Source organism: Halichoerus grypus, chromosome 11, assembly GCF_964656455.1.
Source record: "Halichoerus grypus chromosome 11, mHalGry1.hap1.1, whole genome shotgun sequence".
Classification (NCBI taxonomy): domain Eukaryota; kingdom Metazoa; phylum Chordata; class Mammalia; order Carnivora; family Phocidae; genus Halichoerus; species Halichoerus grypus.
Window position 1 is genome coordinate 12,470,158 of NC_135722.1, and position 27,061 is coordinate 12,497,218.

Consider the following 27,061-nt stretch of genomic DNA (forward strand, 5'->3'; position numbering starts at 1 on the left):
CTTCTCCCTCTCCCTCTGCCTGCCTCTCCCCCTGCTTGTGCTCTCTCTGTGTCAAATAAATAAATAAATAAATAAATAAATAAATAAATAAATAAATAAAATCTTTAAAAAAAAAAAAGACAGCTCCCTTCTGAGGCCTTTCTTGGAACTCTGCCATTGCAGGGTAGCCTGATGGAAGGATGCAGGAGATATACAATTGAGGCCATTATAGATCAGTCATCCCCCAACTATTACAGATGCATGAGCAAGCCCAGGGAAGGTCAGCCAGGTCGAACCAGATCAGAAAGACCACTCAGCCAATCCCAAGACTTACATGAAATAACAAATAGTTGCTATTTTAAGCCACTAAGTTTAGAGTGACTTGTTACACGGCGATACTAGCTGATACAGGGGTCATGGGTGCCCTTGTCCTCTAAAATGGGAAGGTAAGTAAGAGAGGAAGTCATGGTCTGCTGGGTTTTATTTGTAGAGTCTGGTGAACATGAACCAGAGGAAGCTGTAAAAAGTGCTTTGGGGAGCCACAGGGAAGGGGTGATAGAAGTAGGTCTCTTCACGAGACCCCGAGGGAGCCCTTCACGTGGAGAGCAGGGCGCCCCTGGGGCAGGAGGTGGCTGGGGGGCAAGTCCAGGCAGGGCTGCCACTGGAAGAGCGAGGCTTGAGGGGGACGGCTTGCCTTAGCCTGGTGCCCTGTGGGTCTCAGACCCGGGGGTCATACACCCGCCCCATGAAGACAGGGAGCCTGTGCTGCTGGTCCCAGAGCAAGAAGAGGAAGGGCTGATGCACTTCGAAGAGCAGCAAATTGCGGGCCACGGAGATGGCCGAGGCCGCCGCCGCCTCCACCCCGGACTCCGTCAGCTCCAGTGTGGTCTGGTGCTGCATCGCAGAAACCTGAAGATCCATGTCCTCGGTCAGCCCGCACAGGTTGAGGTCATAGAAAAAGTCAAAGAATTCTAGAGCATAACCAGACAAAAACAAAGAGTCAAAGAGGAGCAGAAGGGGGGCCTGCCTGGCTCAGTCAGTGGAGAGTGAGACTCTTGATCTCAGGGTCGTGAGTTCGAGCCCCACACTGGGTGTAGAGATTACTTAAAAAAAAAAAAAGAAAAGAAAAGAAAAAGAAACACCAGCATGAAAGCCTCAGGTACTGGAGACATTTGTCCTAAATTTTCTGGGTTGGTCCCCAAGTCCCAATATTCTCTCTGTCCTCCTCCCTTGCTTGTTACATTATACATTGTGCCTTCTGGTACAGTTCATGGAATCCTCTATCAGTGAGCCCATCTTCGCTCCAACCACCACCTTCTCTGAAGAGGTGAGAGGCCTTGCCCCACCCCCCAAGGAACCCTGAAAAATGATGTCCTTGTTTCCAAGGACCTTAGAAGTGAGGTAATACATCAGAAAGAGGTCATGTGTTATCAAATGAGGTCATATACAAGGGTGTAATGTCATATACTAGGAAACAAGTTCACCTATTAGAGGGTCAAGTTCTATAACAGAAAATGAAGTGGTATATCTGGACATGAGGTCAAAGATCAGGAAGTGAGGCCAAAGGTTAGGTAATAGAGTGTTGCCTCCTCCAAACTCAAAAGTGTCCAGACTGTATTATCCAGATAGCTTCTTGCATAGTCCATGGGGTGGTTGAGTGTTATGAAAGGTCCGGAGGGAAGGAGCGTCTATGACCCATCCTGGCCACCTGTCCCAGTGTCTTTGTCACAATGAACCACAGTGGAAATAGTCAAGCTGGAGACCTGGGTTGGTGTTCTTGCTCACTTCTAACTAGCTCAAGGGACCTTGGGTAAGTCTGGTAAACTTCGAGTCTCACTTTCCTCAATGATCCAATGGGATAATAGCATCTGCCCCTCTAACTCACAGGACTGAGGAACGACCTGTTATTATGGGTGTATAAAATACTCTAGAGAGTGCTAAACCACACTTTAAGGACACCCCCACCCCCACCCCATCCAGTGGCCTAGGAGCAATCCTGAGCTGCCAGGGGCTCACTCAGTTTCTCCATGATCATCAGCATGTCCTGGTTGCTCTTCACTTTGATGCGGGGCAGCGTCAGGAGGGTGGGCTGGAACTTGCTCATCTCCAGCTTCTTCATGATGGCCTTGAAGACAGTGGGGTTGAGAGCCTTCTCCAGGTCTTCGAGATGGTGTTTCGTGCTCTGGGGCACCAGGATCACCAAGCTCAGATTGTGGGAGAGCTGCAGCTGCCCCACCTGGAGAACAAGAGATGCACCTTATCCGTCTTCCTACCCCAGCTCTCCTGGATCCCACCCCCTACGTCCCAAGGCTTATTCTCAGTCTGCTGTCACCATCCATGCTATCGCAACAGCCGCAGCTGGACCTGGGCTCCCAAGCTTGGGGGCAAAATGGGGATGCCGGCTGGGTGAACAGTGCTGGTCTAACTCCATGCACGTGAGATACAGAGGAACGAGTATGGCTTTCTGATCATACAGGCTGAGGACCACACCCTGACTCCATGGCTGACCAGCTGTGGAATATAGGCAAGTGATTTGATCTGAGCCCTGTTCCTTCCCCTTCCAGTATGCTGTGCATAAAATATGTAACATGCAGGGGCACCTGGGTGGCTCAGTCGGTTGAGCGTCTGCCTTTGGCTCAGGTCATGATCCCAGGTTGGTCCCAAGTCCCAATATTCTCTCTGTCCTCCTCCCTTGCTTGTTACATTATACATTGTGCCTTCTGGTACAGTTCATGGAATCCAATTCATGGAATCCAATTACAATTCATCGGGCTCCCTGCTCAGCGGGAGTAATCTCTACACCCAATGTGAAGTTCGAATCCACAATGCCAAGATCAAGGGTCACATGGTCTACCAACCAAGCCAGCCAGGCACCCTGGTCCTTTTAAAGACTTTTGCTGGCTCTTTACAGCCTACAAGATGAAGTATAAATCTCTCAGTGTGGCATTTGAGACTGTGGACAAGACAGTCCTAGCCTACCTTTCAAGCTTGCCATTAAAAGGACTTCCAACTGGTGGTCAGACGGAAGTACAACACAGGTATGGGACCCATAGGTCTAATATATAGGGGTTCTCAACCCCGGGTGAATTTGCCCCCAGTGGGCACTTGACAATGTCTAGAGACATTTTGGTTGTCAAACTGGAGGAGAGGGGACTCACAGGACTGCTGGTATCTAGTGGATAGAGGACAGGGATGATGCTAAATCCTACCCAATGCCCAGGATCATCCTCCTAACAAAGAATTATCTAACCCAAAATGTCAATAGTGCCAATAGGTCCTGTCTACAGACCTTGAATCTCTGACCAAAAGATTACCATGTTGTGGTCTTGACTTTTCCAGCCAGTAAACCCTAGCATACTGGAGTTGGTAAATCTAACCTCCTTAGTTGGGTAAATGCTCTTAAATCCCAGAAAGATTTAGAATTAAGTGTGGGTATGACAAAGTAAACCAACTCCGTAGTATTTTTTTATTCCCTTTTTGAGAGAGAGGGAGAGAGAGAGAGCATGAGAGCGTGAGCAGAGGGAGGGGCAGAGGGAGAGGCAGACTCCCTGCTGAGCTGGGAACCCACTGTGGGGCTCGATCCCAGGACCCTGGGATCACAACCTGAGCTGAAGGCAGATGAGTAACTGACTGAGCCGCCCAGGCGCCCCAATTCCATAGTATTAACATCAGGGTAAGTTGAGGATAATCTGTGTGTCTGTTATTCAAAATAGTGCTTATAATTTTTAAGAGAATCAGACATACTAATTTTGTGCTTTGAAGCAAAAAGGTGTAGGATAATTAAATGTGAGAAGGATATTAAGATGTTGGTGGAAAGCTGATTTACCCTTCAAATTTAATTTTTATTTCATAGTGGCCTTTCGGTGCTTGGAAGATATGGCCAAGCAGGGCTGTAATTCAGCTCTGATGGGTAGCTGACATGCTTAAAAAGAAAATCAAATATATTAAACTTACCCATGCCATTCTGGTTTTGTTAGTTATGAGTGCCCAACTATATCGGATAGGCATAGATGGGTGGATGGAAAGGTGCATGAGTGGTTAAGAATGGTCAGGGGTAACCTCTTCTCTGAAGCCTTCCTGGACACCTCTAAGTGGGTTATACCCTTTACCACCCTCCAGTGATTTCATTCATTTATTCAGCAAACCTATAATGAGCACTTATTATATGTGGCATTGTTCTAGGCCCTGGGGATAGGAAACAAGGCTGGTAAGGTTTCTGTTCCCGAGGGGAGAGACCATATTTCAGGGAGACAAAAAATATTGTAATAAAATAAGCAAATAAACAACTTAATTTCTGATAATGAAAAGAACCATGAATATAATCAACCAGGGCAATGTTTCAGGGTGAGGAGGGAGCTACTTTAAGAAGGGGGAAGTTCTCGCCATCAAGGTGACCTTTGACCTGACACCCAGGTGCACAGAAAGAACAAGTTATGTGAAAATCTGAGTGAGAAAGGGTCCAGGCAGAGGGAAAAGTTAGGGAAATCTCCCTCCCAAGGTTGAACAAGCCTGGCACTAAATCACTGGGTATTCTCCCATTGTTTTCTATCTCCTAAATCTGTGTCTTGCTGTCCTAACAAGGCAGAAGTATCTAGATATATCTAGAAATAATTAGAATCTTCTGGGCTCCACAGTCAATCTTCCCTCCCTCCCCATCCGCTGCAATTCTACTGTTCAATTTCTGCGAAGGAACGTGGGTAAGCCATTTACCACATGCACACCTGTCTACACCTACCACATGCATGCACACACGTGTACCTACCACATGCACGCACACACATCTACACCTACCACATCCATGCACATACATCCACACCTACCACATCCATGCACACACGTGCACCTACCACATGCACGCACACACGTCTACACCTACCACATCCATGCACACACATCTACACCTACCACATCCATGCACACACGTCTACACCTACCACATCCATGCACACACGTGCACCTACCACATGCACGCACACACATCTACACCTACCACATGCACGCACACACATCCACACCTACCACATCCATGCACACACGTGCACCTACCACATCCATGCACACACGTCCACACCTACCACATCCATGCACACACCTACACCTACCACATCCATGCACACACATCTACACCTACCACATCCATGCACACACGTCCACACCTACCACATGGACGCACACACATCTACACCTACCACATGCACACACATCTACACCTACCACATCCATGCACACACGTCCACACCTACCACATCCATACACACACGTGCACCTACCACATGCACGCACACACATCTACACCTACCACATGCATGCACACACGTGCACCTACCACATGCACGCACACACATCTACACCTACCACATCCATGCACACACGTCCACACCTACCACATGCATGCACACACGTGCACCTACCACATCCATGCACACACATCTACACCTATCACATCCATGCACACACGTCTATACCTACCACATCCATGCACACACGTGCACCTACCACATGCACGCACACACGTCCACACCTACCACATCCATGCACACATCCACACCTACCACATCCATGCACACACGTGCACCTACCACATGCACGCACACACATCTACACCTACCACATCCATGCACACACGTGCACCTACCACATCCATGCACACATGTCCAAACCTACCACCTCCATGCACACACGTGCACCTGCCACATGCATGCACACACGTCTACACCTACCACATCCATGCACACACGTGCACCTACCACATGCACGCACACACGTCCACACCTACCACATGCATGCACACACGTGCACCTACCACATCCATGCACACACGTCCACACCTATCACATGCATGCACACGTGTGCACCTACCACATGCATGCACACACATCTACACCTACCACATGCATGCACACACGTGCACCTACCACATGCACGCACACACATCTACACCTACCACATCCATGCACACACGTCTACACCTACCACATGCATGCACACACGTCCGCACCTACCACATGCATGCACACACGTGCACCTACCACATGCACGCACACACATCTACACCTACCACATCCATGCACACACGTGCACCTACCACATGCACGCACACACGTCCACACCTACCACATGCACGCACATGTGCACCTACCACATGCATACACGTGCACACCTACCACATCCATGCACACACGTGCACCTACCACATACACACACACACATCTACACCTACATCCATGCACACACACCTACACCTCCCACATGCATGCACACACATGCACCTACCACATGCACGCACACACATCTACACCTACCACATCCATGCACACACGTCTACACCTACCTCATACACGCACACACGTCTACACCTACCCAGACACGTGTACACTTATGTACGCATGCTGTACGTGGGCACACACATACACACAGGACTTACTAAGCCACCAGGAGCTCCTGGTGGGTTAGACGGGAAAGAGACACCAATGAATAGACTCACTTTTGACCATTTGATGCAGTTGAGATGAAGAAACTTTAGAATCCGGCTTTCCAGCCTAAAATAAACAATGCCTGCCTCGGCCAAGCTAGAGAGGGGAGAAGCAGAAGAGATAGGGTAGAAATACAGATGAAAGGAGTGGAAATGATGAATTCATAAAGGTATACCCCAAATTGATGGGGCCAACGCAGGAAAGACATCAGGACCCGCCAGAGGCTCTGAAACAAGAGTGGGAAGGGCCGAGAACATACCTTGGCCTTCAAGGTCGGGTCAGTGAAATGGGCCACAGGGTACTTCTTGCTGTTCATCATCAATGCTTTTATCACAGAGGACTTGAGGTGAAAGGGCTCCATCGAGGTTCTTTTCGGATCAAATGTTGTCTTCCACTTGGCTAGCGGGGAGGGGAAGGAGGGTTACTCTCATGCAGGTCAAAAAGGATGAAGAGGAGCAAAAAGCCCCACTGGCAAGGGGTGGGGCGGGCTCAATGGGACCCAGTTGTGGAACTCGGGGTTGTGTGGGCTTTGAAGCCCGGAGGAGAGAAAGGACCCGGGATGGAAAGACCACTGGGTCCAGGGCTCCCTTACCACTCAGGTAGACGGCATTGAGGAGGACAAGGCGGGTGTCAGAGGGCAGACTTTCCAGCAGCTGTGTGATCTTGTGGTTGGTCTTCTCTGCCACCCAGGCGTTGATGAGCTCCGTATTGACATCACTGTCATTTCCCAGGACTCTGGGGCTGCTGCCATACAGGCTCTGAGAGGCAGTCACAAAGCTGTCCCTTATGACCAGGTCTGGGGGAAGGGGGCAGGTGGAGAGAGGGAGGCATGAGTCCCCAGAACATCCTCTCCCTTTTTTTTTTTTAAAGATTTTATTTATTTATTTATTTGACAGAGAGAGGGAACACAAGCAGGGGGAGTGGGAGAGGGAGAAGCAGGCTTCCCGCGGAGCAGGGAGCCTGATGCGGGGCTCGATCCCAGGACCCTGGGATCATGACCTGAGCTGAAGGCAGACGCTTAACGACTGAGCCACCCAGGCGCCCCCATCCTCTCCCTTCTAAGAGTAGGCTTTGGGAGGGAGCGTGTTTCCTATTGCTTTCAGCTTGCTGCAGCGAGCACAGCAGGTTGGAGCTGGGGTCCAGCCCACTCCTCTGACAGATATGGCAACTGAGGCCCCCCAGAGAGCAAGCCCTGGACTTAAGTCAGGACTCCTCCCAGGCCCTGGCGGCCTTTCCTGGCCATGCACCTGTGGCTTGGCGAAATAACTCTCTGAGATACTAACTTCCATCTGCCAGTGTTTTCCCTTGTTTCTTCCCTTAATTCAGCAGGGAACCCACTCTGCTTCTCAACCTCAGTGGAAGTGCGTGGCAAGACGTCCTGGCTTTTCTCCAAAGGTCAAGTCCACTAAAGAAAACAGTGTTTGAAAGAGAAATTTTTCCTGGACTACATAGATAATATTGAATGCAGTTGTATTTTCTACCAATCTAGCAAGACAGAGGATTAGGTGTGATTTAGAGCAAATAAGTAAATGCAGTGTTTCTTGAATGCCTCCGATACGGATTTTTCTCATCTCTAAAAGAGGGTGTTTTTTTTTTTTAAGAGAATGGGCTGGTGAGTTTCCTTTGTTTCTCCTTCTCCTTCTTCTTCTTCTTCCCTATGTTTTCTGTTTTCTTTTTTTTTTAAGATTTTATTTATTTATTTGTCAGAGACAGAGAGAGCACAAGCAGGAGGACCAGCGGGCAGGGGGAGAAGTAAGCTCCCCACGGAGCAAGGAACCCGATATGGGACTTCATCCCAGGACCCTGGGATCATGACCTGAGCTGAAGGCAGCCGCTTAACCGACTGAGCCACCCAGGCATCCGTTTTCTGTTTTCTACAATGAATGAATATTGCTTTTATAGTTCAAAAAAAAAGAAACAAAAACAGGAAAAAATTTTTCCCTTTAAAGGAGGAGGGCAGGGACGCCTGGGTGGCTCAGTTGGTTAAGTGTCTGCCTTCGGCTCAGGTCATAATCCCAGGGTCCTGGGATCAAGTCCCACATCGGGCTCCTTGCTCAGCAGGGAGCCTTCTTCTCCCTCGGCCTGCTGGTCCTCCTGCTTGTGCGCGCTCTTTCTCTCTGACAAATAAATAAAATCTTTAAAAAATGAATAAAATAAAGAAGGGGGGCAGACTAGATCTGTAGCTTTCAAACCCTTTTAAGGAGCAGAACTGTCCTGAAATAGTCATGTCTGAAGCCCATGGCTAGAAGGGCTCTGGTTGAGGCTGGGTGAGTGCTCAGAGCCCACCTCGTTCCATCTGCTTCCCACAGGAAGTGGGACCCCCACAACCCACTCAGCCTCCCTGATCCCCCTCAACTCCCACCATGACTCCTGAAGCAGTTCAACAGAGAAACCTCAGGGCTCTGGGGAAGAAAATTTGAAAATAACTATATCAGGTCATTTCGGAAGCTTATTAATCTTATTACATACTTAATAATGCAATATGTGTAAATGACCACAAATTCATAGAACACAAAAGTACAAAAAACTAGAAGTCTCAAGATTCCCCTGACCCACGTTAACAAACATTGTTTATCTTGAGCTCTCTGGTTCTATCTATGAATGAATGCAGAAGGACATTCTTATTCTAACCAGAGCTGAGAAATGGAAATGACTTGCCCAAGGTCTCACCAGGCGAACCATCCAGCTCCTGGAGCCAAAGGACATTCCTGCTGAGGTCCTTACGTGCTCTGCTGTCCATCCCTGATGCTCTAGCTCTAACATCCCCTCTGTCCTCTTTCCCCAGGGTCGGGTCCCCCTCAGAATCCTCCCAAAATCCTGCTGGGCAGCTGCTGCCCTTTCCCAGGGTGCTCACCTGGGCTGTGGAAGATCTGAGAGACTGTGGTGAAGCCTTTGGATGTGAAAGTCTTTAGGGCCTGGTGGACACAGGCAAAGTCCTCGGGGTACGAGAGGAGGCTCTCCAGGTTTCTCTTGGTGCTGTTCCCAGCCCCTGCAACACAGGGCAGAAATGAGGAAAAACTGCAGGGGCGGGGTGGGGGTGGGGCGGGGGGGTGGACAGGATGCGACACCCGCCATGCAGGACTAGGATTGAGGGAGCAGGCTGGAATGGGTCGGGGGAGTGGGGGCTATGGAGGGGATCACAAATCATCGGAGCTGGGATGATGGGTTTCTGAAGACAATCCATACATCAGAACTAAAGGGGTGGGGGAATTATGAATCATCAGTTAGGCTTTTCCAGGGCTTTGAATCCTCTCTGTTTCCTACCTAATTTTAACCCCACACGTCACGGAAAGCCCAGTCCCATCACTGCCTGTTCCACATGAACGATGATTTAGTTGGTTAGGGTTTACAGAGGTTTACCGTCTAGGCAGGGACTCTAGCTCACTATTAAGAGGAGAAATCAGAGGATCACAAAAGAGGGTAGATGCTCAATACCCTTTCAGTTATTCATTATTAAATATTTATTGTGCCCATCTTCCATGCAGCAGTAGACAAAATTTACGGGAGCACTTACTTGGTTCCAGGCATCACAAGTGATCCTCCCATATTTGCTCACTGAATCTCCACAATAACTCCTTTGACCGAAGGGTAATTACTCTCCCTACTTACAGACAAGCAAACTGAAGCTTAAGAGATTAAGTGATCTACTCTACTGAAGATCATCACAGAGTTAAGTGGAGAAGGGAGACAAGATTCAAGCCATACATTCTGAGCAATAAAGAAATTTGCCAAAGCCAATCAACTGAAATGTGCCTCCCAGAGGACATCTGGCAGTTTTGGTTGTCCTTTTTTTTTTTTTTTTTTAAAGATTTTATTTATTTATTTGAGACAGAGAGAATGAGACAGAGAGAGCACGTGAGAGGGGGGAGGGTCAGAGGGAGAAGCAGGCTCCCTGCTCGGCAGGGAGCCTGATGCGGGACTCGATCCAGGGACTCCAGGATCATGACCTGAGCCGAAGGCAGTCGCTTAACCAACTGAGCCACCCAGGCGCCCAGTTTTGGTTGTCCTAACTGGAGAGTGTAGGTAGAGGTTTATCCCATGGGATTTAACGACATCTCTCAGGAAGGCAGGGGATTAACATTTTTTTGACCTCCCTCTAAGCCAGGCACTAAATTCTCCACTTTCTTTTTTGAAGTAAGTACAACCATCTCCATTTCACACCTGAGGACTCAGGCTCAGAGAAGTTAAGTAACCTGCCAAGGTCACACAGCCAGTAAGCAGCATTACAGGATTCTACCCTCTGTCTATCGCTATGGTTTCATCTTCCTTGTTGCCTTACCCTGACACACGGCTGGGGACCGGGACCCTGTTTTCTATGTTCCTGTGTAGTCCATGGGGGTTTGTGAGCAATGGTGCCCGTTAAATCACTGTTAAATGAAGGAATAAATGAATGCTCACCCTCCCCCCAAATGTAGTCCAGTTTTATAGCCTTCTCCCCAAGGCATGGCTTTGTAGGCATCTGGGTTGGGGACCCTCATGGGAGGGTCCAACACACAACTTGGAGAGAACTTAGGTTCTTACCAAGCAGGACCTGGGTTAGGAGGCTGGCAATGCTGAATGGAGAAAAGGCTATGTTGGTCTCTGCCTTCTTCGTCGCTGAGAAGGCATGGTAGAGCTTCACAGAGAAGTCTATCAAAGCCTCCCTCAACCTGGACTCTGCCCAAGGAGTCTCCAAGTCAGAGCAGGAAGTGACAGGCTCTGGGCAGAAGGGCCCAGTAGTGGGCACGATGGGCTGAACGGTGGACAAGATGAAGGGCTCAGTGGTGGCTCCAAGAGTGGTATTTGCTGTTACGATGGTTGAGTTGATTGTCGACAAGGTGGAAGAGCCCACGGTGTGTTCAACGTTGGTGATCTCTCCCTCCAAGATCTGTCCTTTGCTTTCCTCTTGCCGGCTCTCTGCCGTGGAGTTGGGGCTAGTAACATTCAGATTTGAGGAGGCTCTAACCTGTGGTTCAAGATAATGAGTTTCATTTTTCCTACCATGAAGCACAGTCCCCTCAAACCCTCAAAGCAGGAAGGGAAGGTGGGGATGTGGAAAATGTCCTGTACCAGAGAATGATTCCTGGGAAAGCCTGGTGGGTGAGGGACCTGCCCTGAAGCTGCCGCCCACTAGTTCCTCTGGAGAAGGGGCAAGGCAGGAGCCAGCGGGGGTGGAGGCAGAGGTAAGGAGCCGGCAGGGACTCTGTTATCGCTGAGGAATTGCTGCCATAAGGGCAGCTGTTTCCCAAACTTTGGGGCTGAGGGTCCATTGCCATTTACCTATGTTCTTGCAATTTCTTTCAGTACCTGCCTGTCTTGGCTCACCTGCCAGGCCAGTAGAGATATTTGAGTTTGTGACCTCTGCACGAGAACAGTGGTTTTTCCAATTGTGGGTTGCAAAGCCATTAGTGGGTATAAAAAACCATTAGCATTCTGGAAGGAAGGAAGGAAGGAAGGAAGGAAGGAAGGAAGGAAGGAAGGGAGGGAGGGAGGGAGGAAAGAAGGAAGGGAGGGAGGGAGGGAGGAAGGGAGGGAGGGAGGAAGGAAGGGAGGGAGGGAGGAAGGACAGAAGGAAGGAAGGGAGGGAGGGAGGAAGGAAAGGAGAGTGAGTCAGAAGGGGATGGGAGGCAGGAAGGAAGGAGGAAGAAATAGTATAGACCAGGGGCTCTCAATCAGAGACAATTTTAATCCCTGAGGACTTTTGGCAATGTCTGGAGGCATTTTTGGTTATCCTAGGGGAGGGAAGGGGGTTGGGGGATAGGGCAGAGATGTTACTGGCATCTAATGGGTAGAAACTGGGATAGGGCAAAACATCCTACGATACACAGGGTAGCTCCTCATAATGAATTATCCAGCTCCAAATGTCATGGTTTCTGGGTTGAGAAAACATATTATCCCATTTCACTGATAAAAGAAACCGATGCTGAGATAGTAACTAGCCCAGGGTCTCACCGAAGCTGATGATCTGACTCTGATTCTAGATCCCTTGCTCATCATGGGAGCACCCACAGATTCTCTAAGGGCACTCCCCCTGCCGACTTCCGCACACGATCCTGAAGAGACAGGCCAAAGCAGGCGTCCACCTTCCTCCTGACTCCCATGCCCCTGGGACCTCTCCCTGCGATCGGCCCCCACCCACACCCAGGGGTGTCTGCTGCCTCTCCTGGCGTTTTGACAGGCGCTGCCCGGGAAGGACCTGTGTCTCAGCAGCCAGGCGCCCCCCCCCCCCCCAAGCTCGCCGCAACCCCTTGCTCTTAGATCACAAAATACTGTCCATCTCCTGGCTCTCTCCTATTCTGCACTTTATAAACCAGCACAGGTAGGCTCGGAGAAGGGACTTGCTCAAGGCCACCCAACTGCCCGGCAGCGGGCCGGGATTAGAACCTGGCTCTTGCCTCGCTCTCTCCGAACCCGGTGCAAGGACCACACCTGCCGATCCCAAGAGGCGCTCTCCTCATTCTCCGGGTCCAGAACGGTTAATCCTCAGCCCCCCGCCCCCTCGAAGGGGCCACTCACCCCAGCCAGCGGCAACAGCAGCAGGAGGGTCAGCGGGGTCAGCCTGGAGGCCATCTGGGCGGCGGCGTCAGCCCGGACCTGCGGAGCCAGCCAGCAACGCTGTCAGCGCCGAGCCCTGGGGCCCTGGGGGCCTCCACTCCCCTCCCCCCCTCCAGCCACCACCCTGGGCCCTCCCCCATTCCATTCCAGGGCTTAGCCCCGCTGCGCGAATTCCCTCCTCCTTCTCTCCTCCCCCGGGCCACCTTCTCCCAAGCTCCTCCCCCTGTTTTGTTTTCCCAGAACCGCTTCCCTTTCCCGGCACCCGCTGGCCCTTCCTTCCCCCTCCCAAGCCCGGGTCTCCATCCATCTGTTCCATCCAGAGAGTCCTGCTTCAGCCTAACAATGACGCCAAGAGGCAGGGGGAGCAGGGGAGGTCCAGAGGGGGCTGGGCACCACAGCTCAGGCGGAAGCGGGGGGCACCCAGGGAAGAGGGGCGCGAGGGGTGGGCCTATAGGACAGAAGTCTTCAGTGGAAGCAAGCCTAAAGAAAGTTCAGAGATAAAAAGGGGGCAGGAAACCGGGGGAGGAAAAGAAGGAGATGAGGAAGCCCCACTCCCCAAATCCCCACCCCCACCCCATCACCAAACCTGCTCCAAACTCCTGGTCGCTGGACAGCTTCAGTGCAGACTGGGTGGATAGTCCTACAGGGTCAGGGAGGTGGGGTGTGTGGTGGGGTCAGTCTTGGCTATTGGCTGGCCCAGGACACTGCCCAGTTACAAATTAAGGATGATTGATCGCTGATGTGAGTTCCCGTAAACGAGGATGGGACTGACCACTCACGGTCGGGCCTTGTGGGCTGGGACAGAATTCAGCCCCAAGACCCTTGGGAGCCAGGGGTGAGGAAGCTTGGGTGTAGCTTCTCAGCTCTAGGCAACCGAAGTTCTTTCTCCATCTTCATGGGTCCTGATAAAAACTGCAGAGACCCAAAACGTGCTCCCTAGTTGACTGGCTTTTCAGGAATTGCTCAGCTCAGCTAATCCTCAAAGTAACCCTTTGGAAACAGGTGCCATTGTACCCATTTAATAGTTAAAAAAATCTGTGCCTTCGAGCAGTTAAATGTGGGGTGGGTGATCACCCTCACTTGGAAGACAGCCTGGACTCTGACCTAAATCCCCTGGAGTCCTAACCTCTGCCCCACTCTCCCCTGTGCTGTGTGCGTGTTCTGTTTCTCCTGTTGGAGACCTGCAACCAGTGGTTCTTCCCTTGTAAAGCAGACAAGGAGTCTGAGGCGCCCAGCCCAGCAAGCATTCCCCTTATGTAAAAGGCTGACAGGTGGGGCCAATACGTTTGGGGGAGATGAGGGTGGCGGGCAGTAGCTGGGAACCAGCAGAGCTAGCTTTGAGGCCTGGCTAAATGTGTGATCCTAAGTTGTTTACCTCTTAGCACCTAACTCTCTTCTCAGGGTTGCCAGATAAAATACAGGAAGCCCAGTTAAATTTGAATTTCAGATAAACAACAACAACAAAATTATTTGGAAGGATGTCCCATGCAATACTGGGACATACCTTAAAATTTTCTTCTCACTTACCTGAAATTCCAAATTAACTGGGCATTCTGTATCTTATCTACTAAATCTGGCAACCCTACCTCCTTTGCAAAGCAAGGAGGTCTCTGATGACCTAATAAAGCTCTGAAGTTCTATGATCATCTCACTGCTGCGCCTGTCCTGTTTGGAACAGTCAGGAAAGTTGGCTGCTAGCTTCAGAACTGCTATTTGATGGGACTGACCAAGGACAGAAGGAGAGAAACAGTGTGTGTCTCCTTGGGGATCGTCGGAAAAGATCCATAAAGACTCTGCACCAGCTTTGCAAGTGCTCCATTCCCTACGCCAACTTAGGAACCTTCTGAGCCATCTTCAGCGCGGGGACATACGCAATGCCACTTCCCCATCCCCAGGCCTAAGCTGGGCGCCTGGAAGGCTCACTGAGCTTGTGGATTCTGGGAAATGGGTCAGCCAAACCAAAAGAAGGCAGTGGAAAGCAACCTCCTTCATCCTTATTCTCATGACAACTCTGAAGTGGGTGCTAATATTACTCTCTTAAATTTAAAAAGGAGAGAGACTCATAGACATTAACTGGTCCACCCAACAACATCTGGCAAGTAAATGACGAGCCAAGATGTGGACCAAGTGGGTCTGAGCCACCAATCTTGTAGGAACCCCCATAAATGACTAACCTGAAGCAGGCGCCGGAGTGAAGATCCTGCTGTTCTGTTTATTAACTATCCAAGGGAAACTTCTGGGAGGAGTCAGAGCTCCAAATCCAACATGGGGTTTGTACTGTCTCTCCCACGTGGTCATTTTGAAGATGAAGTAAGACAGGTTTGAAAAGCATCTAAAAGGTATTTGAAAATGACAGCAGTTGTGGTTAGATTCTTACTAACAGCTTTTGAAGGGTGATGACGGATTTCTCATAATGTTCCAGAAAAAGCACCGTTTTTCTTTCCCATTAGAATGATCATAAACTGGTTGTTCATGGATGGAATTTTACATAAAGGGAGGGTTTGTTTCTTGAACAGAGCAGGCCTGGAAGCCCCAGACTTTTGTTTTCATCTTCCGATGAGATGCATAAGGATCTGCCATGGCTGCCTCTAGTCTTTGTGTTTGTAAGGTTAAAAAAAAAACAACACTATAGTGACATATAATTCGTAATGAAAATTACATAAAACAAATATACAATTTAACAAAAGATTATAAAGTTTGCATCCACTGCCCACCACCCAGTTCAAGAAATAGAATGTGGCTGGTGGGCCAGAAGCATCCTGTTCCCCTCTTAATCACAACTCTATTCCCTACACAAAGCTGTGACCCAAATGAGAAGGTAACCAGTTTCTTACTTCTCTTTATTTTATTATTTTTTTTTTAAGATTTTTTTAAAAGTAGGCTCCATGACCAGCGTGGAGCCCAACATGGGGCTTGAACTCATGACCCTGAGATCAAGAGTTGGATGCTTAACCGACTGAGCCACCCAGGTGACCCTAAAGTTTTTTTTTAAGATTTATTTATTTATTTGAGAGAGAGAGTGTGCATGCATGAGCAGGGGAAGGGGCACAGAGAGAGAATATCCAAGCAGACTCCCCCTAAGCGTGGACCCTGACACAGGGCTCGATCTCATGACCCATGAGATCAGGACCTGAGCCAAAACCAAGAGTCAGATGCTTGACCAACTGAACCACCCAAGTGCCCCAGAGATTTTTTTAAGTAGGCTCCACACCCAACACAGGGCCTCAGGATCCCGAGATCAAGAGAGTCTATGCTCCACCTGAGCTGGCCACCCACCCCAAAGATTTCTTTTTTTTTTTTTTTAAGATTTTATTTATTTGACAGAGAGAGACAGCGAGAGCAGGAACACAAGCAGGGGGAGTGGGAGAGGGAGAAGCAGGCCTCCCGCCGAGCAGGGAGCCCGATGTGGGACTCAATCCCGGGACCCCAGGATCATGACCTGAGCCGAAGGCAGACACTTAATGACTGAGCCACCCAGGTGCCCCACCCCAAAGATTTCATTTCATTTTATTTTTAAAAGATCTTACTTGTAAGTAATCTCTACACCCAATGTGGGGCTTGAACTCACAACACAAAGATCAAGAGTTGAATGCTACACCAACTAAGCCAGCCAGGTGCCCCTCATATTTATTTTCTTGATTACTAATGAGATTGAGGGCTTTCTCAGGTTCATTGTCCACATTTGGACTTTTTCTTTGGTGAAATACCTTGGGGCATAAACTGATAAGCTGTCCATCAAAGTTGTTTCTTTTTTTTTTTTTTAAGATTTTATTTATTTATTTGAGAGAGAGAGTGCAGAATGAGAGAGAGAGCATGAGCAGGAGGTGAGGGGCAGAGGAAGAAGCAGACTCCCCGCTGAGCAGGGAGCCCGATGCGGGACTCTATCCCAGGACCTTGGGATCATGACCTGAGCCCAAGGCAGACACTTAACCAACTGAGCCACCCAGGCGCCCCCACCAAAGTTGCTTCTTTCTTCTCCTGGCCATACAGGTAGACCACCTTTCCCTGCTTCCCTTGCAGACACATGAGCTCATGGAATGCAGGTGGAAGTGACACGAGCCACTTCTAGGCCTGGCCTTGACAAATCCCCCACCATGAAACTCTCTTTTCTCCCTCCTCTGCTGGCTGGATGCTCATGTCCAGGATGACTTTGGAGGCAACATATTGATGACAGTTGACTGTCTATCAGCCGGGGGGCGTGGGTGACTTTGTAGAGCAGAACCTCCTCTGAAGAGGAACATTAATTTTGGACTTTACTCGAGCAAGAAATAAAGTTCTACAACTGCGATCCTATAAGGCACTGAGATTTGGGGCTTGACTGTCCTCACTGTTAGTTCATCCTAACTAATATTTGCCTATTTTTCTATTAGGCCTTTTCTTTTGATTTAGGAGTTCTTTGGGGATGCAAGTCTTTTGTCAGTTATACATGTTGCAAATACGTTCTAGGCCACGGTTCACCTTTTCATTCTATCAATCCTGTGTTTTAAAGAACGAGAATTCTTCATTACAATATGGTAAAATATGTCACTATTTTCCTTTATGATTAGTGTGATTTTGCATTTGTTCATAAAACTTTTCCATCTGGGGTTAAGAACGTATTCTCTGGTTTTGTTTTCTAAACTTTTTTTAAAGATTTTATTTTTTTAAGTAATCTCTACACCCAACGTGAGGCTTGAACTCACAACCCTGAGATCAAGAGTCGGTCACACGCTCCACTGACTGAGCCAGCCAGGCATCTCCCCCCCCCCTTTTTTTTTGGTATGGTGTGAAGTAGGAACACAACTTTGTTTTCTCTTTGTGGATGTGTGAATATCAGACTGTGACAGCAACATTTTTTTTTTTTTAAGATTTTTTATTTATTTGACAGGGATAGACACAGCAAGAGAGGGAACACAAGCAGGGGGAGTGGGAGAGGGAGAAGCAGGCTTCAGCAGGGAGCCTGATGCAGGGCTCGATTCCAGGACCCTGGGATCATGACCTGAGCTGAAGGCAGACGTTAAATGACTGAGCCACCCAGGCGCCCCGACAGCATCATTTTTAAGTTGTGATATCTGGTAGACCACGTCCCTCCACTTTTTTCTTCTTCAAAAATGTCTTTGCTCTCAGATCTGTACCTCTGAAACAAATAATGCAATATATGTTAAGAAAGAAAAAAAAAAAGAAGAAGAATGTAGCAGGAGGGGAAGAATGAAGGGGGGGAAATCGGAGGGGGAGACGAACCATGAGAGACGATGGACTCTGAAAAACAAACTGAGGGTTCTAGAGGGGAGGGGGTGGGAGGATGGGTTAGCCTGGTGATGGGTATTGAGGAGGGCACGTTCTGCATGGAGCACTGGGTGTTATGCACAAACAATGAATCATGGAACACTATATCTAAAACTAATGATGTAATGTATGGGGATTAACATAACAATAAAAATTTTTTTAAATGTCTTTGTTCTTCTCGATCCCCGCATTTTTTTTTTTTTTTTTTTAATATTTTATTTATTTGACAGAGAGAGACACAGCGAGAGAGGGAACACAAGCAGGGGGAGTGGGAGAGGGAGAAGCAGGCTTCCCGCTGAGCAGGGAGCCCGATGTGGGGCTCGATCCCAGGACCCTGGGACCATGACCTGAGCCGAAGGCAGACGCTTAGCGACTGAGCCACCCAGGCGCCCCTATCCCCACATTTCTATACATATTTTAGAATCAGCTTGTCGGGTTCCACAAAATAAAGCAAACAGAAAATCCACTGGGATTTTGACTGGTATTACTTGACTTCTGTAGCTTGTTTGGGGGGAGAATTGATAACTCTTCCAATTAATCAGTATATTACAGCTGTCTAGTCATTTGTGCCGTCTTTAACATCTCTCAAGACAGTTTATAGTTTTCTCCGCTGATGTATTCCACTTGTCTTTGCTCGTTTTATTTGATAACTTTTAACTATTTGATAAATTTTATGCTATTAATTTTATGCTGTTAAAACACAGGTTATGGGGCGCCTGGGTGGCTCAGTCGTTAAACAACTGCCTTCAGCTCAGGTCATGATCCTGGAGTCCCGGGATCGAGCCCCGCATCGGGCTCCCTGCTAAGCAGGGAGTCTGCTTCTCCCTCTGACCCTCCTCCCTCTCATGTGCTCTCTGTCACTCTCATTCTCTCTCTCAAATAAATAAATAAAATCTTAAAAAAAAAAAATAAATAAAACACAGGTTATATTTTAGTTCAATCTGCTTCATTAAAAATAATTTTTGGGGCGCCTGGGCGGCTCAGTCGGTTGGGTGTCTCACTCTTTTTTTTTTTTTTTTAAAGATTTTATTTATTTATATGACAGAGAGAGACACAGCGAGAGCAGGAACACAAGCAGGGGGCGTGGGAGAGGGAGAAGCAGGCTTCCCGTCGAGCAGGGAGCCCGATGCAGGACTCGATCCCAGGACCCTGAGATCATGACCTGAGCCGAAGGCAGACGCTTAACGACTGAGCCACCCAGGCGCCCTGGGTGTCTGACTCTTGATTTCAGCTCAGGTCATGCATGATCTCAGGGTCCTGGGATCAAGCCCCACGTCGGGCTCCACCCTCAGTGCAGACTCTGCTTGAGATTCTCTCTCTCTCTGCTCCTACCCCCGCTCATGCACACACTCTCTCTAAAATAAATAAATCTTTTTTTTTAAGATTTTATTTATTTATTTGACAGAGAGAGACACAGCGAGAGAGGGAACACAAGCAGGGGGAGTGGGAGAGGGAGAAGCAGGCTTCCCGCAGAGCAGGGAGCCCAATGCAGGGCTCGATCCCAGGACCCAGACTAAATTGTCGTATCATGCCTTCTAGCAGCTCTTTTCTCCTACACACCCATCCCGACAGTTTCTCCCGGAGGCTGGTGGTGCCTGTTACCTCCTCTAAAGAGCTGATAGGACTAAGAGAGGAGAGACACAAAGATACTATGTGGGGAGGAGGAGAGCAAGCCCTTCCCCAAATTCCAGAGAGACAGCTGCACCAGGAGCCCATTAACAATTCAAGGTCAAGGCATTTTCTTTATTTCTCCCACCCCCTCCCACCCCAATATTCTCCAGTCCTGCTTTCCTCCTGACCGCTAGACCTGGGTTATTCTCATTTTCCTACTAAAAACACGACTTCATTAAATAGATAAGATGTTTAAACATTAACATCTGAAGCCTACATTTGCCTGTAGAGGACACAAAAATTATCTTTTGGTAAAAAATTTAAAAATATTACAAATAGAGGGGGCGCCTGGCTGGCTCAGTCGGTGGAGTGCTTGACTCCTGATCTCGGGGTTGTGAGTTCGAGCCCCACGTTGGGGGTAGAGATTACTTAAAAAGAAAATCTTAAAAAAAAAAAAAAATCTCTTTTAAAAAAAGAAAACATTACAAATAGGGCTGCATTGGTGCTTCCTATCCAAACCCACTGTATTCTACCTGCCCATTTTAGGATTCATTTGGGATTCAAACCCAGTCCAGTCTTTTAAAGATTTATTTATTTATTTTGAGAGAGAGAGAGAGGAAGAGAGAGAGAGTACAGTCTTTTCATTCAGTCAGATGCTCTTGAGGACCTTTCTGGCCCACCCTTCAGGCCACGGAGCAGCTCAGACTAGTGGCAAAAGCTCCCAGCTCAAAGAACTCTACCCCTGCCCACATTTTCAGAAGCTACACTTTCATCTCCCACCACCATTCTCATCTGCCACCCGGACAGCTGACCAGGAAAGCAGACCCACTGGTGGCTTGGGCTCTCCTGCGTTCCTGTGTGGCCTCGGGCCTTTTCTCTTCAGCCTCTCCTCCAGGGAGGCTAAAATGGAAGTGAGAGAACAAAACCCTGGGGGGAGGGGCAGCCGGGGCCCCTTCCCTCCACCTCCGGAGGTCGCCTCTGATCAGGACCTGGTTACCTGGGTGACAGGAGTTGGTCCTCAGGCCTTGGCGGAGGCCCGCTAGTCAGAATGCTAATTTACTCTTCTTCAAAGCTCCCTCAATTCTTTATTATTTTTCTTTAACAAGGTGCTGCCGCCTGGATTTAAAGGGACTTGATCCTTTGTTGGCCTTTCAGAATGTTTTTTAAAGCAGTGTTCTGATGGAAACACCCCCCTCCCCCATCTGAAGTAGTTTCCTCACAGAGCTTGGGGCTTGGCTAGAGTGGACTCTGGGGTGCATCCACCTGCAGATGGTCTACGCCCGCCCGTGGGGAAGGGTCATCCCAATCTCAGGAGTGTGCTGGAGGAACCCAGGTGCCTCAACACGAAAGGTCCTGAAGGGCCCAGAAGGTTTAGGAATTCCAGTCCTGGCCCCAGGAGGCTTCGTACTTCTAGACCCCAGTCTCCTCATCTCGAAATGAAGAGCTTTCACTTCTGCCACATCCTTACATGCCCATGTGCTTTCATATTAGCTGTAAGCCGAACTGCGTCCCCCCACCAAATTCCTCTGTCAAAGGCCTTACCCCGAATGTGACCGTATCTACAGATGGGGTCTTCAGGAGGTAGTCAAAGTGAATGAGGTCATAAGGGTGGGGCCTGAATCTAATAGGACGGAAGCCTTGTAAGAAGAGAAGAGACACACATGAACACCTCCTCATGGGAGACACAAGAAGTGTGTCTGCAAGCCAGGGAGAGGCCTCTCACCAGAACTCGACTCCACCAGCGCCCTCCTGATCTCAAGACTTCCAGCCTCTAGAACTGAGAGAAAATACGACCCTATAGTTTAAGCCACCCAGGCTATGGTATTTTGTTATGGCGGCCAGAACTGACTAATGCAATATTGTTTAAGACTCGTTTTGTTTACTTGAATACACTTACATAAAAAGGACACTTGACTTTTCCTTTGTAATTGAAAAATCGGTAGCACTCACCATAAATAGAATGAATCAGGGCTAACCAGGCACAGAACCTTGAGCCCAGGATACGTTTAGGGGCCTAGAAAATGCTTTAATGTAAATTTCTTTTAAAATCAGAAGAAAAAAGAAATACAATAATAAATAAATATTCTTATTTTTTACCAATATAGTCATAAAATATAATTTTTAATTCTTCCTTTTTTTTTTTTAAAGATTTTATTTATTTATTTGAGAGAGAGAGACAGAGATAGTGACAGAGAGCATGAGTGGGGAGGAGAGGGAGAAGCAGGCTCCCTGCTGAACAGGGAGCCTGAATGGGGCTCAATCCCAGGACCCTGAGATTATGACCTGAGCTGAAGTCAGAGGCCCAGCCAACTGAGCCACCCAGGCGCCCCGCTGCCTTTCTTTCCTTTAAGGAAGGAAGGGGCCCACCAAGGCTAAAGTGCCTAGGACCCATGAAAGTCAGAATGCAGCCCTGGAATGAATGTACCTATAAAAGAAACACAATGAAAACAGAATGATGTTACTAACTTCTAGCAGATTCTGCCCCCTGAAAATTCTTTTCGTTTTTTTAGAGAGAGAAAGAGAGAGAGCGAGCAGGGGTGTTGGGGAGGGGCAGAGGGAGAGAGAGAATCTCAAGCAGACTCCCTGCTCAGCAGGGACCTGACATGGGGCTGGATCTAAGGACCCCAAGATCATGACCTGAGCTGAAATCAGGAGTCGATCACCTAACCAACTGAGCCACCCAGGCACCCCGCCTACTGAAATTTCTCTATCTCCTTTCTGTGATTCCTTAGTCCTTGTTAAAAAAGGAGATTAAGATGTGTTAGGTTTTAGCTAGTAAAGACTTACTAGCACCAAATTGATACTTTGTCCTTGAGAGATCAAGAAGGGTCAAAAGAAATTGAAAAAAAGAAAACCTTTCTCAGCCTGTGATTTTTTGTTATCTGTACACCCAAAATTGCTTGACACCCCTTCTGTGAGTTCATCCTGTACTGGGGAGACACTGGGTTTGATGATGATGTTGGTGATGAAGATGATAATGTTGGTTATCATAGTCCTGTGGTCCATGTTTGGTATGAGTGCTTCCTGTATTTCAAGCCCTGGGCTAGAAATTTTCATATTCAAATCTCACATAATCCTCACAAGGACATTGGGAACACAGCACTATTATCTCCATTTTATAGATAAACTAAAGCTTAGGTTAAGTAACTTGCCCAGAATCACTTAGAAAATGTCAGAGCTTTAAATCCAGGGCTGATTGGCTCTGAATCCCATGTTCTTTTTTTTTTTAAGATTAATTAATTAATTAATTTATTTATTTATTTGACAGAGAGACACAGTGAGAGAGGGAACACAAGCAGGGGGAGTGGGAGAGGGAGAAGCAGGCCCCCCGCTGAGCAGGGAGCCCGATGCGGGGCTCAATCCCAGGACCCTGGGACCATGATCCAAGCCCAAGGCAGATGCCCAATGACTGAGCCACCCAGGTGCCCCTGAATCCCATGTTCTTAATCCCTAGGTTACACTTCCTATTTTTGTTTCCCTCTTTTCCATTAATTTTCTTAAAAACAACAACAACACACACGCACATTGTAGGGGTGCCTGGGTGGCTCAGTTGGTTGGGGTTCCGACTCTTGGTTTTGGCTCTTGTCATGGTCTCAGGGTCATGAGATCAAGCCCCGAGTCTGGGGGAGTCTGCTTGAGATTCTCTCTCCCTCTCCTTCTGCCCCTCCCCTCACTTGCGTGTGTGCGGGTTCTCTTTCTCTCTCTCTCAAAAAAAAAAATCTTAAAAAAACACATTGTATTTGTTTATAGTTTTGAATGGTTAGTTATTCACATAGGATAAAATTTTTAAGATACCAAAGAGTGGAAAGTAAGTCTCCTTCCCACCCCATCCCAAGATACAGTTTCCCTCACCAAACCGATGAACGACTCATCAGTGTCTTTCTTTCTTTTTCTTTTTTTTTTAAGATTTTATTTATTATTTGGGAGAAAGAGAGAGAGAGCACGAGTGGGGAGTGAGGGCAGAGGGAGAAGGAGAAGCTGATTCCCCACTGAGCAGGGAGCCTGACACAGGGCTCTATCCCAGGACTCTGAGATCAGGACATTAGCCAAAGTCAATCGCCCAAGGAACTGAGCCACCCAAGCACCCCCACTCATCAGTTTCTTAAGCATCCTTCCAGGTTAGTCTACAACTGTTTAAAGGTAGTTTCTAGAAAAAGGCAAAATCATGACTCATAGAGATATAAAATGGACGCATATTAAAGATTTCATTCTACTCATTAATCAATGAGGGAACCAGCCAGATGTTAGAATCACTGAATCTGAAAACAGACACATTTCTAGATCAAGAGTATTGAAATAAATATGTAAATAAAGGCAAAACTGGTTTTCCAATGGGGTGGTGGAAAGGAAGTCAATTAAACCTCTATTGGACAGAAAGAATTTGCATGTCTATAAAGATATTTTGCAAGCTATCAGCTACTACAATTTACAGAGTTGTATAGTAACTCAAAGACAATAAAAGGCAGATAGTTTGGAAAGGGTGCGCTGAATATAGACACATTTTTTTCCCTCCCAAACTGATAACTATTAGGTTCTTAAGTATCCTTTCTGGTTACTCTCTAACAAGCAAACATAAATATATACTCTGTAGTCTTTAAACACACAGACTTGGTACCATACTGTCCACGGTGTTTGAAAAGTATTTCTTCCCAACTCCTTTTCAGATGATCTCTGAGACACCTTGTCAATGATGGAGCTATCACAAAGGAAGGTTTTGCCTTATCAAAGGGTGGACGGTGACAGTTCTCCACCCTGAAGCCCCTGGAAGGGTCCTGAGCAGAGAACAGGCACAGTGTATGTACACATCTGGGTTTGCAAAGGCCACAGGCATCACAAAGCAAGGAAAACCCTGATGCTGGGGAAGAAAGAAGAGTTTGCAGATAGGAATATAGTATCAGGGAGGACAAATTTTATTCCACCCTGGTCTAAGAATCAAAATGACATGAGACAGATTAATAGGAGAAAATCAAACAAAAGTTTAATAACATGTATAATTCCCTTATACGAGGGAGAGACCCAGGAAAACTAAGGAACTCCCCCAAATGGCCAAAGCCACCACCTTAAATACCATCTTCAGCTAAAGAGAAAAAATGGGGATGGAGAGTCCGTTATGGGAGGTTACCAAGAAAAGCACGGTAAATGAGGTTAAAATTGTTACACAGATTTACTTCCATGCCTGATTCATTGATAAATCTCTAGAAATTGTCATCCGCCTCTTCCTGGTGTAAAGAGGAAAACACCTTACAAATGGAAATTTCTCTTCTTCTTTTTTTTTTTTTTTTAAGATTTTATTTATTTATTTGACAGAGAGCAGGAACACAAGCAGGAGGAGTGGGAGAGAGAGAAGCAGGCTTCCCGCCGAGCAGGGAGCCCACTGTGAGGTTCAATCCCAGGACTCTGGGACCATGACCTGAGCCAAAGGCAGACGCTTAACCAACTGAGCCACCCAGGCACCCCCCCTTTTTTAAAAGATTTCTTTATTTGAGAAAGAAAGCCCATGTGCATGGAAGTGGGGAGAGGGGCAGAGGGAGATAGAGAGAGAATCCCAAGCAGACTCCCTTGCTGAGAGTGGAGCTGGACCTGGGGCTCAATCTCAGGACCCCAAGATCATGACCCCAGCAGAAATTGAGAGCTGGGCGCTCAACCAACTGAGCCACCCAAGTGCCCCTGAGGATTTCTCTTCTAAATGTAAATGTCTTTTACAAAAGGGTAACTTCTACTTGGTTTCCAGAGCTTCTCTTGTGTCTGCAGTTTCTTAAAAATAACTAGCTTAAAGCAATCAATATGCCAAAAAGCCATATCTTGGGGCGGCAAAATTTGCTCCCTACAGTAGCAAATACAAAGAGACTCCAGAGTAGGGGTTCCTTACAGGGCCAAGCAGCTGAAAAAAGCAGATGAAGCTTGGTAGGCCAGGAGAAACGGGGTGGTGAGGACAATGAGCAAGGGCATGAATTCTGCTCTAAGGGGGAAGCCCCTACATGACTACAGCCAACCATCGCCAAGACCGAACATGGGCCTCTATTGCCAAGTGCCTCATTTCCCAAGATAAGCCAGAAATAAAAATTTTAATGTAAAAACCTTTCAGTTTTAAAGGAAGAATATTTTAAAAATTTTATTTTTAAGTAATCTCTATGCCCAATATGGGGCTTGAACTCACAACCCCACATGCTCCACCAACTGAGCTGACCAGGCGCCCCTAAAGAAAGAACATTTTAAATTTTATTTATTTATTTATTTATTTGAGAGAGAGAGAGAGCACAAGCAGGGGGGGCAGCAGGCAGAGGGAGAAGCAGGCTTCACGCTAAGCAGGGAGCCCGATGTGGGACTCGATCCCAGGACCCCGGGATCATGACCTGAGCCGAAGGCAGACACTTAACCAACTGAGCCACCCAGGTGCCCCGAATATTTTAAATTTTAAATGTTATTCATTTTTTTTTTTTGTAAAGATTTTATTTATTTATTTATTTGATGGAGAGAGAGACAGCGAGAGAGGGAACACAAGCAGGGGGAGTGGTAGAGGGAGAAGCAGGCTCTCTGCCGAGCAGGGAGCCCGATGGGGGGCTCGATCCCAGGACCCTGGAATCATGACCTGAGCCGAAGGCAGACGCTTAATGACTGAGCCACCCAGGCGCCCCTAAATGTTATTCATTTTTTAAGAGGTTGATGAGAGAAAAACCCTCTAAAGGCCTGATATACAAGGAAAACCATTTTAGATTTCTTTCTAAGTGAACATGACTATATATATACTTTGTTCAAATCAAAAGCCTAATTTATGGCCAGCCACACAGGCATTATACATCTGTTTTGTGAATGAGTCACCTAAAGGAAAACCATTTTGTCCTGGAGATATCACTCAATGCTCCCATTTCCTGCATTCCTTTACAATAGAACTCGTGATTCCTGCCTATATGCTAATCTATAACCTTTTGAGCTTTTATAAGATGTAAAAAGTATATAACCTGTAAAATCCATTCATTCTCCAGAACCCTTTCTTCCCTGTGAAGAGCAGGTTTCTCCAGGCATCTGTTTTAACTTTGGCTCGAATAAAACTCTCTTTTCTACTTTTGGAGATTCTAAAAGGTTTGTTCATTTGCGTCAATAGGCAGTTCATTCACATTGTTCAAAACTTTAAAAGGAAATGAGGTTTATAGTGAAAAGATTTCCTCTCCCCTCCATACCCAGTTACCTAGTTACCCTCA

At 47.7% G+C, this 27,061-nt stretch overlaps 1 protein-coding gene across 2 annotated transcripts; it reads right to left on the reverse strand.

The window, feature by feature from the left end:
* Nucleotides 1–442: 442 nt before the first annotated feature.
* Nucleotides 443–13,681, reverse strand: SERPING1 (serpin family G member 1). 2 transcript variants are annotated; one of them, XM_036076555.2, is made up of 8 exons: nucleotides 13,573–13,681; nucleotides 12,948–13,025; nucleotides 10,974–11,397; nucleotides 9,307–9,441; nucleotides 7,045–7,248; nucleotides 6,712–6,851; nucleotides 1,996–2,215; nucleotides 443–950 (listed from the first exon to the last, which is right to left on the reverse strand). In XM_036076555.2, exons 2-8 carry the CDS (start codon nucleotides 12,999–13,001, stop codon nucleotides 697–699), a joined length of 1,431 nt encoding a protein of 476 aa, XP_035932448.1. In that variant the 5' UTR covers nucleotides 13,002–13,025; nucleotides 13,573–13,681; the 3' UTR covers nucleotides 443–696. The 2 variants fall into 2 exon arrangements, with proteins under 2 accessions (XP_035932448.1, XP_077914114.1); XM_078057988.1 differs by lacking the exon at nucleotides 13,573–13,681 and having other exon boundaries at nucleotides 12,948–13,096.
* Between the last annotated feature and the right edge of the window lie 13,380 nt (nucleotides 13,682–27,061).